General features: G+C 44.6%; 3 protein-coding genes across 3 annotated transcripts; 2 read left to right on the top strand and 1 right to left on the bottom strand.

Annotated features, from left to right (window-relative positions):
• Positions 1-4,224: 4,224 nt before the first annotated feature.
• On the top strand, positions 4,225-6,287 carry F5147DRAFT_838071 (uncharacterized protein; the record flags this gene model as incomplete). Its single annotated transcript, XM_041444122.1, has 8 exons — positions 4,225-4,248; positions 4,329-4,590; positions 4,641-4,723; positions 4,773-5,117; positions 5,176-5,300; positions 5,360-5,489; positions 5,544-5,573; positions 5,625-6,287. 8 exons carry the CDS (start codon positions 4,225-4,227, stop codon positions 6,048-6,050), a joined length of 1,425 nt encoding a protein of 474 aa, XP_041291214.1. The 3' UTR covers positions 6,051-6,287.
• Positions 6,288-8,244: 1,957 nt separating this feature from the next.
• Positions 8,245-10,558, top strand: F5147DRAFT_637993 (uncharacterized protein). The gene is made up of 10 exons (XM_041432958.1): positions 8,245-8,346; positions 8,415-8,551; positions 8,601-8,677; positions 8,727-9,009; positions 9,057-9,139; positions 9,190-9,534; positions 9,588-9,712; positions 9,774-9,903; positions 9,958-9,987; positions 10,039-10,558. Exons 3-10 carry the CDS (start codon positions 8,642-8,644, stop codon positions 10,435-10,437), a joined length of 1,431 nt encoding a protein of 476 aa, XP_041291213.1. The 5' UTR covers positions 8,245-8,346; positions 8,415-8,551; positions 8,601-8,641; the 3' UTR covers positions 10,438-10,558.
• Positions 10,559-13,120: 2,562 nt separating this feature from the next.
• Positions 13,121-13,478, bottom strand: F5147DRAFT_775227 (uncharacterized protein; the record flags this gene model as incomplete). The annotated part of the gene is made up of 3 exons (XM_041441685.1): positions 13,121-13,149; positions 13,215-13,341; positions 13,422-13,478. 3 exons carry the CDS (start codon positions 13,476-13,478, stop codon positions 13,121-13,123), a joined length of 213 nt encoding a protein of 70 aa, XP_041291212.1.
• Between the last annotated feature and the right edge of the window lie 4,538 nt (positions 13,479-18,016).

Here is an 18,016-nt window from a genome sequence, read left to right as displayed (position 1 = left end):
TATCGACAGCCAAGGTGACAATGAGAAATTTCTGGATCTTTCTGGATCTTTGATAGTACATAGCATGTAACCGAGCGATCATGATGACTTGCAGCATGTTCCAGTCAAGTCAGCATCACTGATATCTCGCAAGTGCCAAGCTCACCCCACAACATGGCAAATACCCAAAAATTTGTCCAATTGTGCACGACGTATATAATCGAGCCTGACGAATCCAATCAGTGACCAGCGGTAGCACACACTCCAAATAGATCTTACATATATGGCAGTATAGCGTGGCGGTCATCAGTGAACCAAAAAGTTAGTAAAGAACCACACTCACTTCTACGGGGAACCACAATTAATTGGAAGGGAATCGTAGGCATCTATACAAAAGACTCACTGCATCTATCGGCGAGATGGTCTGAACATCGACTGTATGCTGTTGGTAAGAAGAAGCGAAGATAGTGGATGTAATAAGGAGACATACCAGGCATGCTGATTATGAGAGATAGACGATTAGCATAACACCCATTGTTTAGCCTTTCCAACATACGCAGCAACTAAGATTCCAAGGTAGCTCACCTAGGATACTTTCAAGTCAGCACTGCATTACAATCACGGTAAACAAGCTACATACATTGAAAACATATCCAAAACATGCCACATTGGATCTATCTTGCAGTTGATGCCCTTCCGTTGACTCACGCTTCCTGGGTGAGAATATAAATTGGAACGCCATATATTTGGAACGAACCAGCTGCTATAACGACGCCTGAGATTATATCGACACCTCAGAACTCTGACTGATGATCAATATCCGAGAACACAGAGAATGCACGGCGAGCAAATATCAAAATGCACAGATTGTGCACAGACAGGCGATCCAGTTCGGCAGTGAGGTAAACGGTGGACATTCCTTTTCGGGGGGTGTAGCAGGATGTCTACATCGTTCCGAAATGAATGTTAGCAGCGTCTGTGCCTCACTACCTTCCTCTGGGGACTTGAGTCTGGGATCGTATTGAATGCAAAAATATGGTAAGTACCTAGGGTTGGCCCAGGATGGCTGATGGGAATTCACGTACCACACTATGTTCATCATGCATCCCACAGTTGACATTTTGAATGGCTGAGGTGAGCGGGTGGGAAGTGAAACAAGTGAAATGGCGTAACTCACCCCTCTCGAGTCCGGACGGTCAACGCGTACACACCACAACCATGTGCCTGCCTCCTATGTTGCAAATACTCTCTTCAGGGATCAGTCGCCAAGTGACGCACACTTGTTCGCTTGAGTCAAGAGTCACCTCTGCCAGTCAGTGGAACTTTGATAAAAATACATGCAAAATGTACCGCACTAAATTATTCAGTGGCCATCATTTTCAAACCAACCTGGGTGTTCTTCAGACAATCTAACCACTTCGCGTGTAGCATTCGGCTGTGGCTACGCACAACATGTCGTATTTTTAATTGTGCGTCAAGGACTCAGGATGAAGTTTCAAAGTCGTAGAATACGTATTGCAACTTCGAGGAACAAGGCAAGAACACAAGAAGAACCTGTGACCTATGCAGTGACCAGTCTGATTTGTTAGCTTACAAAATTGACACGTGACCTAGTTACAAGAGATAAGATAAAATTATGTCTAAACAACTATCGCTGTTTGAATTCGGCCATGCCAGTTTTTACTAGGCCTGGTTATAATTACACGAGTTAAGTTTGATTAGTTTTATGTACTTACATGAGCGCAGGTGCCAATTCAGTCACCCACTAAAACCGTCCCACACAGTAGACAGAAGGTCTGAAAAGCTAATATTATGTAATTGTAATTGTATTTAGATAGCTAATTCAAAATCGTTTATCGTTTATAATAGATATTGCTACTATGCAACTCCTGCTGTGCTGACCCAACTTGACCCGAGCTCTTACCATTATAGAGGACCCATACGAGACCTGTGATACGTCGTACCCATCGCAATCCGCCTGAATGGAATAGCCGGATAGAGAGCACTCAGATCAACGAATCAACGATAAGACACGTTGCTCACTAACTTAGTTTTAGCGGTGCTGGCGATAACTCCAAATGTCAGGCATTGCATCGCGCGCAACGGACCGGAACTTCATGCATGCATATGCATGACCAGCCAGTATCCCGGAAGCAGATTGCAGTAATACAATGTTTCGTGTTCCCAGGCGATTCGATTTCAGCGTCATAGTGCCTACTTTTACGAAAAAACCTCACGTGCACTACGATATCTAAGCCAATACAAACGCAATTAATATTAGTTCTTCGGGTTATGTAGAACTTGCCCTCCGATCAATCTAACATTGTAGCAATATTTGCAGGGACGGTTCGTGGGTAGTAATCGAATTGGCACTACGTAGTGCGCTCATGTAAGCAGGTCTAAAACTAACTTAATCCGGGTAATGATTCAGGAATATTCAGGACCCAGGTGTCACACCGTGTCTACTGGAGTGTGTCACCAACTCAAACTTGCTTGACCCAAACTTATCTCCACGACTCGCAGAACTCAGGCAACTCACTTAATCCCGATAATCAGGTGCCTGTGGCACCAACTCAAACTTTCTCGACCTGCGGTCACCAAACTTGTTTCCACGACCCGCAGGGCCTTGACATGTGGGCATGCATGAAACTTTGACTCGAGTACCAGTATCACGACTCGATCAGATACTATATCTATGCCCTTGGTGCGGATATGTAATAGTGGTTGGTTGATTCGCGCAAGCATTGGAAAAAGGAATCCGAGTCAATCAGTGAGTGGCATTGAGTTTACAGGCACTCGACGTCCAAATTGACTATTTGGGCGGCATCTTCAAGAGACTGCGATCAGGCATCCGCGCTTTCATGGAGGAGCCCACCAGGATGTCTATCAGTGCAAGTTGTGTGCTTCACGTAACTCATATGAAGGTAGTCTTCCCCCTAGGCAGACCGTTACAGAAGGAAGACAGTTTCTTACGCGAAGATATCTCTGCTGCACCCTGCCTCTGGAAGAATAAATTTGTCCAATGAATGTTGTCGCAGTTAAGACTCAAGGTTTGTGACCTGGATGGTGCGATAGACTAACACTAGCGAGCTTCTGAATCTGCCATGCATCAGCAGAAACCCACAGGGAAAGAGATCTACAAGTTGTTCACGCTCATCTATGTTCAAATTTTTTTAATATCATCTATCCCCGAGTTACTCGCACGTCCGATGGTGCCTACCAATCGAAAATAGCATTTGACAGAAGTCCTAAATCAGGATGAGTGCACTGACGTCTTGGGCAGCTCATTCCAACATTCAATATTCAATCTTATCTTCTACGCTATACGCCGTGCATAGGTTGCCCGGAGGCCGGGGCTGCAACCCGTGACCGTGGCACAGTCCCTACTCTACCTCATGAGGCACACGTGCCCACGCTTGTCATCATTCAGAACAGTGAATATACAAGCTAGGCTTATCCTTCCATAAGCCTGTCATAGTCGACCGTATACATGGAGCAGATTCGACATTTTGTCTTCGCTCCTCGGCCACGGGGAGTTTCCTACTCTAAATGTTTACTGCGGTAATTCATTCTTCCTTGCAGTGTTCCTTTGCGTTACCTTTCGTCGAGAATGGGTTTATTAATTGGATACCCAACAGTCCGGCAACCATACTGCGACCGTCTCGTCTTACCCATCCCTATTATAATCGTCTTTGCAAGCATTCTGACTCTCAGTTAAACCTCCCGGGCCCTCTGCGGAAGCTCATGTGCATGAGAATTTGGATAAACATTTTGACAAACTTACTCAACAATTTTAATAACATTATGTGCGTCCACATGACATACAATTCGAGTTTATCGGATAACGAATCATTTAGACACAGACCAAGCCCTGACTGTCAAGATGCTTTGAGTGATGGATCTTCATGGCAGCGGCCGCCCGGAAGTAAATTTTGACCAGTAACTACGAAAGGATGATTTGTTTTACCCTCTGGCTCAAAGGATCAGTGCCGACATCTTCAAGTAAGAGACTACTCCTGATTCCAATTCAGGAGCCAGAACCCACGGGGAAAAGAAAACGACTAGCCAGTCATGGATTTGGGCGCGGAACTCCTGATGATTGGATCGATACGATAAAATAAGGTACATTCCGGTTCTCCTTAGCAGCCTATATCAATAGTCCATCCACATCAATCATCAATCACTTTCAGTCCCCTCTATCATCCCCACTCTGTTATCTCGAAGTCCTGCTCTTTGAGTGATACAATGAACGCACAGCAATCTAAAACAGTCAGTATTGATGTGGGCTCTATCAAAACGGAGCTATGTGCTAACCTTCTGGATACCTCAGGCTGGCTCGACTCAGCCAGACCATCTATACAAAGGAAGGCGAGCTTCAGCTGCCCCTTAACATCGTAGTCATAGGATGTGGTCTGGGAGGTCTCGCTGCTGCATATTGCCTTGCACAGGCAGGCCACAACATCACCATCCTCGAAGCAGCGTCGGCCATCGGTGATGTAGGCGCCGGCATCCAATCCAGTCCGAATGTCTCGCGTCTCTTGATGCGTTGGGGTCTCGGCCCACAGCTTCAAGAAATTGGTGTCAAAATCCAGGCATTAAGCCTTAAACGATGTAAGTTACGTCGAAATGTTCTGACGCTCTTGCTTGATGCCAATATCCAGGGAGCAACGACGAGGTCATAGGGTGGACACCCCTCGGAGATTTGGTTGATAAGGAATACGGGTTTCCTTTCTACCTCTTACATGTTAGTCCTCTCCATATTGCACCTATTCTTTCTGACGAAGCTAGGACAGCGAGCTGATTTCCACCGTGTGCTCTACGAAGCCGCTGAGCCACACTGTAACGTCCGTGTTAATAGTCGCGTTGTATCCGTGGACCCGTCGAAACCTAGTGTGACTCTTGCATCTGGGGAGATCATATATGCCGACTTACTCATTGGCGCCGACGGAGTCAAAAGCGTTACTCGGGAGTATGTTGTTGGCGGACCCGATCAACCCAGGGCTACTGGAGATGCTGCTTACAGAGCCCTCATCCCTGCCGAGAAACTCCTACAGGATGATGACCTGAGACCATTGGTGGAGAAAATGGAATCGAATATATGGATGGGCCCCGGGGGTCACATTGTCGGCTATACTATTGTAAGCCGACTGTTCGCTTAATATGGTTAACCATGAAGCTAATGCGAGGGCTGTGTAGCGTGCCAAGAAAGAATTTAACCTCGTCATGATGCATCCTGATGATACTGAAGGGGGCATAGAATCATGGACTGCTGAAGGTAATGTGGACAAAATGATAGAAACCTACAAGGGATGGAATACTACGTTAGTGACTCTTTTTTAATCCCCACCTTGTGCTCATGCTGAATGATGGCGGGACGCAGTGTTCAAAAGCTTCTGGCACTTGTTCCGTCGACGCTCAATTGGAGGTTGATGGACCGAGACCCACTGCCTTCGTGGATTCACAAGGATGGCAAGTTGGCCTTGTTGGGCGACTCATGCCACCCAATGCTGGTTTGTGTGGATTCTCGATCAAAATAGCGCATGCTGAATGTAATATCTTTATAGCCTTACCGTGCACAAGGGTCGGCCATGGCGGTAAGGAGGAGTGTCGACAGTAAAACGAGTGCTAATATCAGAGTTCTCCAGATTGAAGACGCTGCCGTCCTAGGCAACCTATTCTCGCACTGCTCGGATCGTTCGCAGATTGCACCACTGCTCTATGCCTATCAGTCTATCCGGTACCACCGTGCTACCGCGACACAGAGGTCCTCAAGTCTAAACCGGTTCATATTCCACAAACCCGACGGGCCAGAGCAAGAGGAGCGTGATCGTGAGATGCGCGCGGCCAAGGAGGACGCTTTGCGCGTTGCACGGGGCGAGAAGAGCACATATACACTGACAGGCAATTCGAATCAGTGGGCCGATAAGACGAAGAGCGACATCCAATTTGGATACGATGCGGATGAGGAGGCAGAAAAGTGGTGGCTCGTGAATGGGAAACGGCTTATGGCCCTTGTTCCTTCAATGGAACTCAAGCCAAGAGTCATGTCTTCTGCAAATCGCGATCACTAACTGCATAGGAGTCTTTTGTTTATTTGTTCTGGACTATCTGGCTGATACACGAGAATCTGGTGGCTTTTTAACTCTGCCGTTCTATCCCACACTTGTACTGTACTTATTGAGCAGCCGACCTGTACATAACATTTTGAATCTTCACAATATTCTTTCATTGTTTTTAAACATCTTTTTTTTACAAGTGTAACAATGTAACAATGCAACATGACAAATTGACAGTAATTCTTATCTCAATCTTATCTCATATATTTATGTAAGCAGCCGCCCAGTTGCGAACCGAGTGAAACCCACGACTCCATTTAAAAAATCCTAGGGCAGAACTTCACAGCCAGAAAGTTCAAGTCCTTGTCCATCGCTGTCCATGTGTCCATTTTACGTGCGACGCTAGGCCAGCTATATATACTTAATCGTGCCCACTCAATCCTCGTGATATTGAGTACCGGTATCAAACGCCACTCCGTCTGGTGCCATTGAGTTCTACTTATGTGTCAGAAATCCTCGGGATTCGTGCATGTGAGTCGAATCTGTTGCAATGGACCCGTCTTTGGTTCCTAATGTCGTGTTGGTTTTTTTAGCATTTAGGTTTATTGTTGGTCGTATTTGAGTCGCGCCTCGATTCTGAGACATCCATGATCCGACGCGCTTACCAGAAGCATCACGAGCTTGCATGCAATAGAATTGTTTTAGGTTGACATGGGTCGATCCAGAGCTGGTTGTTCAACGATGGGAACGGCTGTGTAAAGAAGCTACGTCCACTCATGTGATATCGTCAAACGTCACTGCGAACTAGTGATATGTCTGGTATGTACTTTTCGTTTGCCGACTCACCGAGCAACCTTATAAACGCAGTACTCGTAGTTCTCTGGAGTCGAGCCTCGAGTTGCGCAGAAAGTGTGGCTAATGGACAGTCTTAGGGCAGGTCCGTCACGGACTCGGGAATTTTTAAAATACTAGGTATTTTATTTGTTCGCCAAATCTAATTCACTGTTACTTGAATAGAAGACTCAGACGCAAGCCACCTGCCTCTCCCTAGAGCCTTCCCTCAGCTCCTTCAAAAGTACAGCAGCACCCCTCACGGACTCGTACATTCTCGTTAGGAGTTCCACCGGTCCTAGAGGCTGAAAACCCCCAGCATGTTATAAAAGCTTCTCCCGCCGCCGTCGGTATCTTCTACCTCAATTCCTTAAGATGTACAACAACATCCTTGCAAGCCACTCCGTCGTCATCGTTGAGAGGGCAGGCCATGCCGGGGTGCCCCAGCTCGTTATACCAAGCTTCTCCCGTCGGCATCGGTATAATGACCCTCCTGTATCCTCCTATCATCTGTGTTACCACTTATGTTATTCTTATGCGATCATTTGATGAGATGATCCACATACATTCCATGCCTTTCCCGAAAACGTGTCGCACCACTTGTGGAATAAGGATACTGCCGGAGCTCGGCCTTTTCCAGTGATAAACCTCTAACCGAATTCAGCCAAGCGATTGACACGGATCTAGAGCGTCCATTTTCTGGACGTTCTCGCGTGTCGATGCCTTGCCATTTTCTGAGGATGAGGCCATCAGTCTTCCGACAAGACATCAGATGTTCCCGAGACTTCTGGTTCTACTATCGCGCGTCTGATTGGATGTTTGAACGCCTTTCTGCCGTTACCGCTTTCCAGCGGATCCTCCATTAACGATACTCGCATAATCGATTATCCATGGCAGAGGAGCGCTCGACAGCACTTCGACTATGGACGCATATGTAACATATTTAATATCAGATAAGTTGCAGATAAGCATCGTAAGCTCCCAGGTGTAAGCGTCCCTATTTAATCTTGACAATTCAATTATGTACGCTGTCCCTGATGGGCTCCGATAGTTACAGTGTCCGTTTCGCAAGTGGCTTATAACCTGTAGAACTGTTTCTAACTGTCACAGTCGCAATTTGTGGCGAATTCTTTGCTCATTAGAAACAAATTGGACAGGATCATCATCAGCTCAAGTTGAGGCCACGGGTCTCTTACTTTGGCTTGGCTATGTAGAATCACGACAGTATTACATGCGACGCGAACGTTTAATGAACTTCTCGACAACATGCCCACTTTATATCCAATCAGGTCAAATCGGAACGGCTCTTGTTGCACAGGCACAAATCGATTTGATAATAAATAATAAAGTAATCGAAATAAACTTACAAGAGCTGCGTTGAGAGGCAACTTGGCAAGGTACTGCTACATACTTTGATCACGGCAGTGGCGACCTCAAATTTCAACTTGAAGGAAGCTGGGCCGGCAACTGTGAAACTATCGTAAGTCACTGCTTCCAAATCAAAGAGCCAATGCTCAAGTAAGACGGCACTCTTGCTTCCAATTCAAGAGGCCAAATCCACGAAGGGAAGAGAAACGACTAGTCAGCGAAGACTGACGCGAATATCGATATGACCTGATTTCAGTATTTAATCTATTGATCAGAGGGAACCGACTCGGTGACGATAAGTATAAGGCGGCAAAATAGTAAACCCTCCTTTACAGCCTATATCAATCTTCCACTCACACACTCCAGGCCCATCCATCATTTCTAGATCCTTCCAACCCTTGTGTGATATGGACACCACAGAACCTCAAATAATCAGTGACAATGTGAGACCGATCAACACGAGACTATGTACTGACCTTCTGGACGTCTCAGGCTGACACGACCCATCAGCCCGACCATCTATACAACGGAAGGCGAGCTTCTCTACCTCTCGACATCATAGTCATAGGATGCGGTCTGGGAGGTCTCGCTGCTGCATACTGCCTCGCACAAGCAGGTCACAAAGTTACCATCCTTGAAGCAGCGTTCGCCATCAGTGACGTGGGCGCTGGCATTCAAGCCAGCCCTAACGTCTCGCGCCTCTTGAAGCGTTGGGGTCTCGGCCCACATCTCGAAGAGCTTGGTGTCAAACCACACAATTTGAGCATTAGACGATGTGAGTTACGATTAAATGTCCTGGTATTCTTGATTGATGTTCTCCAGGGAAGAATGATGAGGTCGTGGGATTCACGCCATTTGGGGAGACGTTCGTGAAGGAATACGGTTCCCCTTATTACCACGTACATGTTGAGTGCTCTCCCTGATGCACTGATTTTGCCTGATCAGGTTGAATCAGCGAGCCGATTTTCACCGTATGCTCTATGTGGCGGTTGAACCATACTGTAACATACGTGTAGGTTGTCGTGTTGTATCCGTGGACCCGTCAAAACCTAGTGTGACGCTTGCATCTGGGGAGATTGTATCTGCTGACGTACTCATTGGCGCTGACGGAGTCAAAAGTATTACTCGGCAGTATGTCGTCGGCGGGCCCGATGCACCCATGGCTACTGGAGACTCTGCTTACAGAGCCCTCATCCCGACCGAGAAACTTCTGCAGGATGATGACCTGAAATCACTGGTGGAGAAGACGGAATCAATCATTTGGATGGGCCCTAAAGGTCATATCGTCGGCTATAATATTGTAAGTAGTCCGATCAACATAGTCGACAATGGGAGCTAATAGGAGCTGCACAGCGTGCCAAGAAAGAATACAACCTCGTCATGATGCACCCTGATGAAACCGAAGGGGGTGTGGAATCGTGGACTGAGGGAGGTAATGTGGAACGAATGAGAGAGTGCTACAAAGGGTGGAACATTGTGTCAGTGACTCCGATTTGATGCACTCATTGTGCTCATGCTAATTGGTGACAATGGATGCAGTATTCAAAAGCTTCTAGCGCTCATTCCGACAACGCTCGATTGGAAGTTGATGGTCCGAGACCCACTGCCTTCGTGGGTTCACAAGGATGGCAAGTTGGCCTTGTTGGGCGACTCATGCCACCCAATGCTGGTTTGTGTGAATTCTCGATCAAAATAGCGCATGCTAAGTGTCATATTCCTATAGCCTTACCGTGCACAAGGGTCGGCCATGGCGGTAAGGAGGAGTGTCAACAGTAAAACGAGTGCTAACATTAGAGTTATCTAGATTGAAGACGCTGCCGTCCTAGGCAACCTATTCTCGCACTGCTCGGATCGCTCGCAGATTACGCCGCTGCTCTATGCTTACCAGTCTATCCGGTACGAACGTGCCACTGCGACACAGGTGTCCTCAAATCTAAACCGGTACATTTTCCACCACCCCGACGGGCCAGAGCAAGAAGAGCGCGATAACCAAATGCGTGCGGCAATGGAGGACGCTTTGCGCGTGGCGCGCGGTGAGAAGAGCACGCTTGTGCTAGAGGGCAATGCGAATCAGTGGGCTGATAAGACGAAGAGTGACATCCAATATGGATACGACGCGGATGAGGACACGGAAAAGTGGTGGCTTGCGAACGGCGATAAGCTGATGAGCTTCGTCCCTAGTGTATCCGAAGCGGTGAATTAAATTTGTGGCAGCACGAAGTTCTGTAACTTGTACTAGAAGTTGTGAATGTGATCCTAGCAGTTAAGATAATGTAGTACATACTCGTGTGAAACAAGTACCTTTTGTGATCCTGGCATTGATTCTGGTGACCTCTGGTTTGACGTTTATGGTTGCATACTTATTGTTGTATGACTATTTCGTTCAGCACAAACAGAGCGTGAGCAGGGCTGCTCAATTCTAAAAGTTCGAGTTCACTTGGATTCAAGCACCGCTAAGCCTTGTCCTAAACGGGAGTTGTACCTAAACCTTAACCCTACTCAATGACAGTTTATTTCTTCAGTTTATTTGCTGTTTGAATGATAAGTGATGGGAAATAAACTGTCAGAGTTATTGAGTGGCAGTTTATTTCATACCCGAAGTTGTTGGCAAGGTATCAGAGTAAACTGAGTCTGATTGTGTGCCAAGCTGCTGAAGTGCAAAGATTACAAGCAAAGATCAAGTATGATACAGTAACTTAAGTATATGAGAAAAACAACTTACTGCAGCCAGACTTCAAATGTTCTATCTGATGAGACATCAATAAGGGTGTCAAAGAAATCCTTGGACTATACCTACCACTGTGTCTGTCCCATTGTTGGCAGTCCAAGGCTACCAATGCGAGTGAAACAGCAACAAGCTGATCTCCAGAGTTTTTTTTGCCTCAGTGAGCAGCACAACTGCAAGTGGTGCTGCCGTGGTCTGGTCTGGTCCAGTTCGGAGGGTCCTAGATGAGAACCAAGAACCAGACCATCAGTTCAGTTCTACAAAATGTCCAAACCCAGAACTGGACCATAGAGAACCATTCTCTATGGTCTGGTTTGGTTTTTTTTGGGGTCTGAACCCAAACCAAACCAAAAAAAAAATAGAGCACAAGCAGCAGTGAAGGATGGCGATCATGAGCATGGATCAAGGATGGCGGCGAGCAGCAGCGGGAGATAGCAATGAGCAGCAGCGTGAGATGGCAGCGAGCAGCAGCATGAGATTGAGCATCAGTCCCTGAGTCAGAGAGGTAGCAGGAGGGTACTCCAGATTCTCAGCAATGCTATCACAAAACAATGAATTAATCCAAAAACAGTAACAGACACCCATATATACGCAAGCTCACAAACCAACAACTTATTCCCTGTAATCTTCTGCAAATAAGCCAGTGTCCCAGCATCAGCTGTGAGCCCCACATCGACTTCCTATACACAGCAAGCAGCCTACATCAGACAAACAAGTGAGCAGCCATTAACAAGCCTTGATGGAGAACTTGGCGTCTGATGCTGTGTATCAGACATTGCATGCGGAGATGAGGTCTATCCTGAGACCGATCACAAGCCCGTGTGTTGCTGCTGTCATGGGGATTGGGCACTGCTCAGGCACTGCTACTGTGTGTTGGATGTTGAGGATGTCGGCGTGGATGAGGAGTGCGTGGCGGGCAGGGTCTGTAGTGTTGTTGGAACCAAGGTTTATGAGTCCTTGGACTGATGGAGATTAGTTGGTGGTCATTGAGGTAGGTTGGGAGTGGGCAGCGTACCTTATTTGTCTCCTCAACGACTTTCATTCTCCCATTCCTCCTTTCTCTTTTCCCCGGCGTCTTCCTTTCTCCTTCACCAAAGTGTTGTCTGCATTCATCTTAGCCATGCCAGCAAATGCTGGCATGTGCTGGGTGCATATGCTAGACACTGGTTGTTGCTGGAGTGGGGTGGTGGTGGGGTGGTGGTGGCGGCATGGTTGATGCTGGTGGTGATGTGGGCAGGCAATGAAGGTTCAACGATACAGCGAGGCACGAACAATGCTCCAGACTGTATCTATAATTGTTGTAAGGTCATGCGTTGCCTAGTCTGCTATACTTGAGACGACAAGTGCGTTCGACCCTAAAGGGGAAGCGAGTGCAGCAAGGATCTAGAGGTATGCGCTGAAAGCGCTACTGGTTGGCCAATGCGAAGCGCGAGAAAGCGCAGGTGCGCGCAAGGCGCGGGAATGTGCGCGTGTATGGCGCGAAGCGTGGGAAAGCGTGCGCGTGTATACAGATATGAGAGAGAGTAAGAGTGAGTTTGCTTAAGTGATGATATGATGTAAGACAAGAGAAGAGAGATGCGAGGTGTAAACAAATAGATTTCTACTATGTTCTGCTAGGTAAATAGTGGGTAGTAACCAGTAAGTCCTCTGTCGTTCTGGTGGGAGAGTAAGTCTGTCGTTCTGGTGGGAGAGTAAGTTCTTTTGTAAGTATGTACTGCTGGCGCTTAAGTATGGCGCCTAAGCGCTGTCATGCGGAGCCGAAGTGCTACCGAGTAAGGTATGTAAAGATATATGTAAGTAAGGGTCCATGATAAAAATAAAGATGGAACGATATGCAAATGTGAGAAATGGAAATATAAGCACTAGGGAACTTGGTGGACAGTGGATGGATGCTTCTGGATGGCTGGCGCTATAGGGCACTACAGCGCGGGAAAGCGCGGGCGCATATACATCGTGAAGCGCGGGAAAGGTACGCGCGCATGGCGCGCATTGCGCGGGAAAGCTGCGCCTCATATAGAGATAGCTGCAGGTAGCACACAGAGTGATGCTACAAGTTCGTGCCATGTACTCCCCAGTGAAAACTGCCATATTGCACAATGAGAGGCATGAGTCTCTACAGCGATTCACACTGAACCAGATGCTCCATGCCCTTGATGTGGATTCACCATTCACCATAAGCAAATGGTAAAACTGCGACATATTTAAACAAATGTCAGTGTGTGAGAGAATCAAAATTTTGATTAGTTAGTATGTACCTCCAAAAAGGCTAAAGGCAGAGGAGTAGAGTGCAAATCCTGAAGTTCGGTCGATGTCGAGGTAAGTGGCATTGAAGTCAGAGTTGAGAACAGTTCGGAATGGTTCAGCAGGACCTAGAACTGAGAACTGATTTCTGGTTCAGTTCAGGCTGACATCAGAGCCATGGACAGAACTGTCCAGAACTGGACCAAAAGTCTGGTTCAAACCGTGGTTCTGAACTGGACCGCAGCAGCACTAACTGCAAGAGTTTCCAAGAGGTTCATGGTGGATTCTCTCTTGGTGCTCCATTGGCGCTAATGTTGTTGATTTACTCGCCCCATGAGTATACTGAGTGTTCTTGTGGCCACAGCAGTCTGTTGGCAAGTCAGTCAGCTGCTCATATTTCACTCTCCGCAACAGAAACAGCACACAAACCTTGACAGTTTATTCCAGTTTATTTCATTATGCATGCTCAAAAAATAAACTGGCGAAATATACTGTTATTGAGTAGGGTTCTTAGGTGCTGTTTAGCGAATTCCATATTCAAATTTTGAATTCGTGGTCACATGCATTGTAATTATATAAGCTGGGTTACCATTAGGTTCTAATATGATAACAATCAATGCTAGTATGATGACATGTCAGCTGCTGCCCTACAACAAATTGACTATACCAGACCACTTGGGATGGTGCAACAAGAGCATATACAGCACTTGATGTTCATTCTACATCAGGAAATTACCAAGTTCCTTATTTTCCTTTTTGTTCCTTAGATTACTTGAAAAAAATGGAATTAAGGCGGCTAAGTAAGTCTAAGGTGGTTAAGTAAGTCAAGGAGTCTCAGGACATATGGTTTGAAACCTTCTAAGTCCAACTTTTGTACATGTTTGTTCATGTGACAGTGCACTCAACTTCTGTTGCTGCAGTGCTCAACCTACTCATTCCTGCTTGTTTCCACATGTTCTCAGTTGTTTTCACTTGCTATTGACAATCTCCCCTCATTTTCATTTGTTTTCACTGGCTCTCATCTGTCTCTGCTCATATCTGCTCATATCTGCTTATTCTCATTTCACACTTCACAGGGAAGCACTAGCCTTGTACCCCAACAATGAAAACTTGGATTAGCTATTGCACTCTACAGGGAAGTGCTGGTTTTACCTCTGGTCAGTCACACAAATTGGTCTATGTCATTAAATAACCTCGTGACTCTCCTCTCCTCCTGCTTTGAGCACCAAGGCAACAATGAAGACTTGGATGAAGCTATCCTTGTGTCTAATTGGTCACATACAGATCAGTCCAAGTCATTAAATAACCTCGCCATTTGACTCTCCTTCCACTTTGACCACCAAGGCAACCATGACAACTTGGATGAGGCTATTGCACTTCATAGGAAAGCATTGGCTTTGTACCCGGCAGATCACATACATCAGTACCAGTCATTAAACAACCTTATACTTTAACTCTCCTGCTTTGACCAGTGAGACAATGTTGAAGACTTGAATCAGGCTATTGTATTTCAGAGGGAAGTACTAGCTTTACTTCTGGTCAGTCACACAGATCAGTCCATGTCAATAAAAAACCTTATGAATCAACTCTCATCCTGCTTTGAACACTGAGGTAATGGTGAAAACTTACATGAGGCTACTGCACTTCACAGGGAAGCACTGGCTTTTCACCTGGTCAGTCACCCAAATCAGTCTTCATCATTAAACAACCTCACAAATTGACACTCTTCCCACTTTGATCATCAAGAAAAGTGCTGGTTTTGCTCCTGGTTGGTCACATAGATCGGTCTGCATCATTAAACAACCTCACTGGTCAACTCTCCTCCTGCTTTGTATTGGTTTCTACTCCTACTATTGTTGCTTGTTTCAGACACATTTGTTTAATTATTTTTTGGAGATTTTCATAGGACACCTTGAACTCATGTATTAGCCTTAGTGTACTTAGTCTATGTCTCAAAATAATAGTATTTTTGATCTCCTTATCTGCCTTAGTTTAAAGAAAAGTTTTTTATTTTGAGGAAATGGATCTTCTTATTCTTCTTATTTTTGTGTGACCTTATTGTGTGAATTAAGGCAAATAAGGAGCAAATAAGGAACTCAGTGATTTCCTGATCTAGCTACTGTTGTTGCCTAGGCCCTTGTAGACTATCAGACACTCTTCCTAACCTGTTGTAGAGACTAATATCTCTGTAGCCTTGTAGAGGCCATATCTATAACATGTCTTAAAGTGCAATTTAATGCACAACTTGTGCTAAACACCTCCCCAAGCATTACCTATGTGAAGTACAAAGTGCATGCTACTTTCCTGTGACAAGTGCTGCATTCCCATGTGCATGCCTAGTGTGCTTTCCCATGCTTGAAGTGCCCTATATCACACATCCATCCATTATTCAAACTAACCTCAGTGGTACATTTTCATGTTGTTATCTTCATATTGGACTGTATTATATTTAGATCTTAATAATTTGCTCATTTCTCATGTCATGGACCCTTATTACATACTTACCTACTCGCTTCACAAGCACTTCAGCTCTGCTTCATAGGAGCATTTCTAGATATATATAAGCATCTGTAGTTCATGTTTTACAGGAGAAAATCATATAAAAGCTCCCTGCATCACACTATCAGTGTATAGCTCATCCATCATGAAGCCATGGTCAGTAGCTATTGACAATAAGATCATCCTATAATATCTATCATCGCTATCTAATGTCTATTCATCCCTTATGAACCTATCCTTATATCCCCCACCTCACGCTGTCCTGCATACTTTTCTCATACTTTATGCTCCTCAAGCACTCCGTTTCCATACTTGTGCCTTATGTACTTTATATTACCCAATAAGCAGCTCTATTAGTGTCAACTCCTAGATCTCTGCTGCACTTGCTTCCTCTTTAGGATTAAATGCACTTGTCACCACAAGCATAGTGGCTTAGGCAAGCAAGATCTAACACATTTTTCAGTATACACCATCTGAATTGCTGTATCCACAGTGCTTGTGCATGCAAGTGGCCAATGAAGCATGAATGCATGCGAATGGGATATGAGTCACACTGTGTTTGGATAGTGATTAGAGCATTGGAGGATTAGACCTCCACAAGACTATAAAGATGTCAGTTTCTACAGCGGGATGAAAGCTATAGAAACTCCAAAGTATGATTTGAGGCATCTATGCTCAGGATGTAGAGCCATGTCACATGGAGCCCAGAAATGTTTTTGGATACAAAAAAGTACATCCACAAACACTGTATAAAGCAGATGTTTGGGAGTGCAAGCTATAACGTGAAAGTAGACATGAGTCAATGTCAAGGTATGTTCTCCCAGGAAAAAACATATATCATTCATGAGAAAATATTAAGGTCCAATTTTATAAAATAAAAATATTATCATTGACAGGTTTCAAATGTGCGCAGTCCAAGAGGAACAGATTTTGACTCTGATATTCATTTGGAATTTCATCTTTAGCAGGTTTTGAACCCACACAAACAGATTTGGATTCTGTTATATTAACTATTTGATTATAAGAACAGTTGAATGTACTCCCAATGGGCCCATTCACAAGTGAATCCTCAAGGTATATTTATTTGCATTTTGTCAGTTCTAACATTCCTCTTGAGTTCAATCATATGTGATTCTTTCATTGTCAGTTGTCACTTATGACCCAATTGTTAATTCAAAGACATCACAAACATCATTGACCTAATGGTGGTCTACCATCAGTACATTTTTGGAGCAATTGCTAGATAAATATGTCTTGAAGTAGAGGTCCAGAAGAAGTCTGATGTCTTTTGCAATAAGAGTAGAATAAAAAATCAATTATGGCAACCATATTATTAAAAGAACTAACAAAATGCAGATAAATATGCTTTGAGGATTCACTTGTAAATGGGTCCATTAGGGGTGCATCTAATTGGTCTTAGCTGAGCAGTTAATATAACAGAATATAAATCTGTTTGTGTGGGTTCAAAACCTACTAAAGATGTCATTGTTAAGTGATCACCAGAGTCAAAATCTGATTCTCTTGGAGCATGCAGGTTTGAAACCTACTAGTTGCAACATTTGTTTTCTATGAAAACACACCTTAAAATATGCTGATGGTTGGTTTGCTTGCAAGCTGATCAAAGTTGTATTTGGCCAAGTGGTTATCATAACAGAATCAAAATTTGTTTTTATTAGGATGCAATAGGTTTGAAACCCATTAAATGTCACATTTTTTCTATGAGAATATGCCTACATTTGCTCATAGACAGTATCTCAGACATTGATCTTGATTGGTCTTAGTCAAGTTGTCACCAGAGTTAAAATCTGTGTCTCTTGGACTTTGTAGATTTGAAACCTGCCTATGATTATATTTTTATTCTATGCAATTACACTCTGATATTTTCTCATGGATAGTTTTCTCTAAAACCCATCATATATGCTTTTTTCTATATCATTGCCACAATAGATTCAAAATATATTTCAATCAAAGCCTACAGGTTTGCAATCAGTCAAATAATGCATTTCTTTTTCATGTTGCAATATGCTCAATTGAATATTTGCTCATAGATGGTTTCTCAGACTTTGATTTTCATTGTTGCTAGTTCAGGCGTTATCAAAGTCAAAATCTGATTTTCCTGGACATCTATGAGCAAATGTTCAAGATATATTTCAATTAAAAAAATGTAATTATATAGGTTTCAAACCTGCTTAGTCCAGGATAATCAGATTTTTATCTATTGTAGCAATAACATAGCTAAGACCACTTAAGATTCACAAGGAAATGACAAGGTGTGATTTCATAGAATAAAAATATCATCACTGACAGGTTTCAAATC

Source organism: Suillus discolor (genome assembly GCF_016758755.1).
Source record: "Suillus discolor strain FC423 chromosome Unknown F5147scaffold_38, whole genome shotgun sequence".
NCBI lineage: Eukaryota > Fungi > Basidiomycota > Agaricomycetes > Boletales > Suillaceae > Suillus > Suillus discolor.
This window is presented reverse-complemented; position numbering and strand designations above follow the sequence as displayed.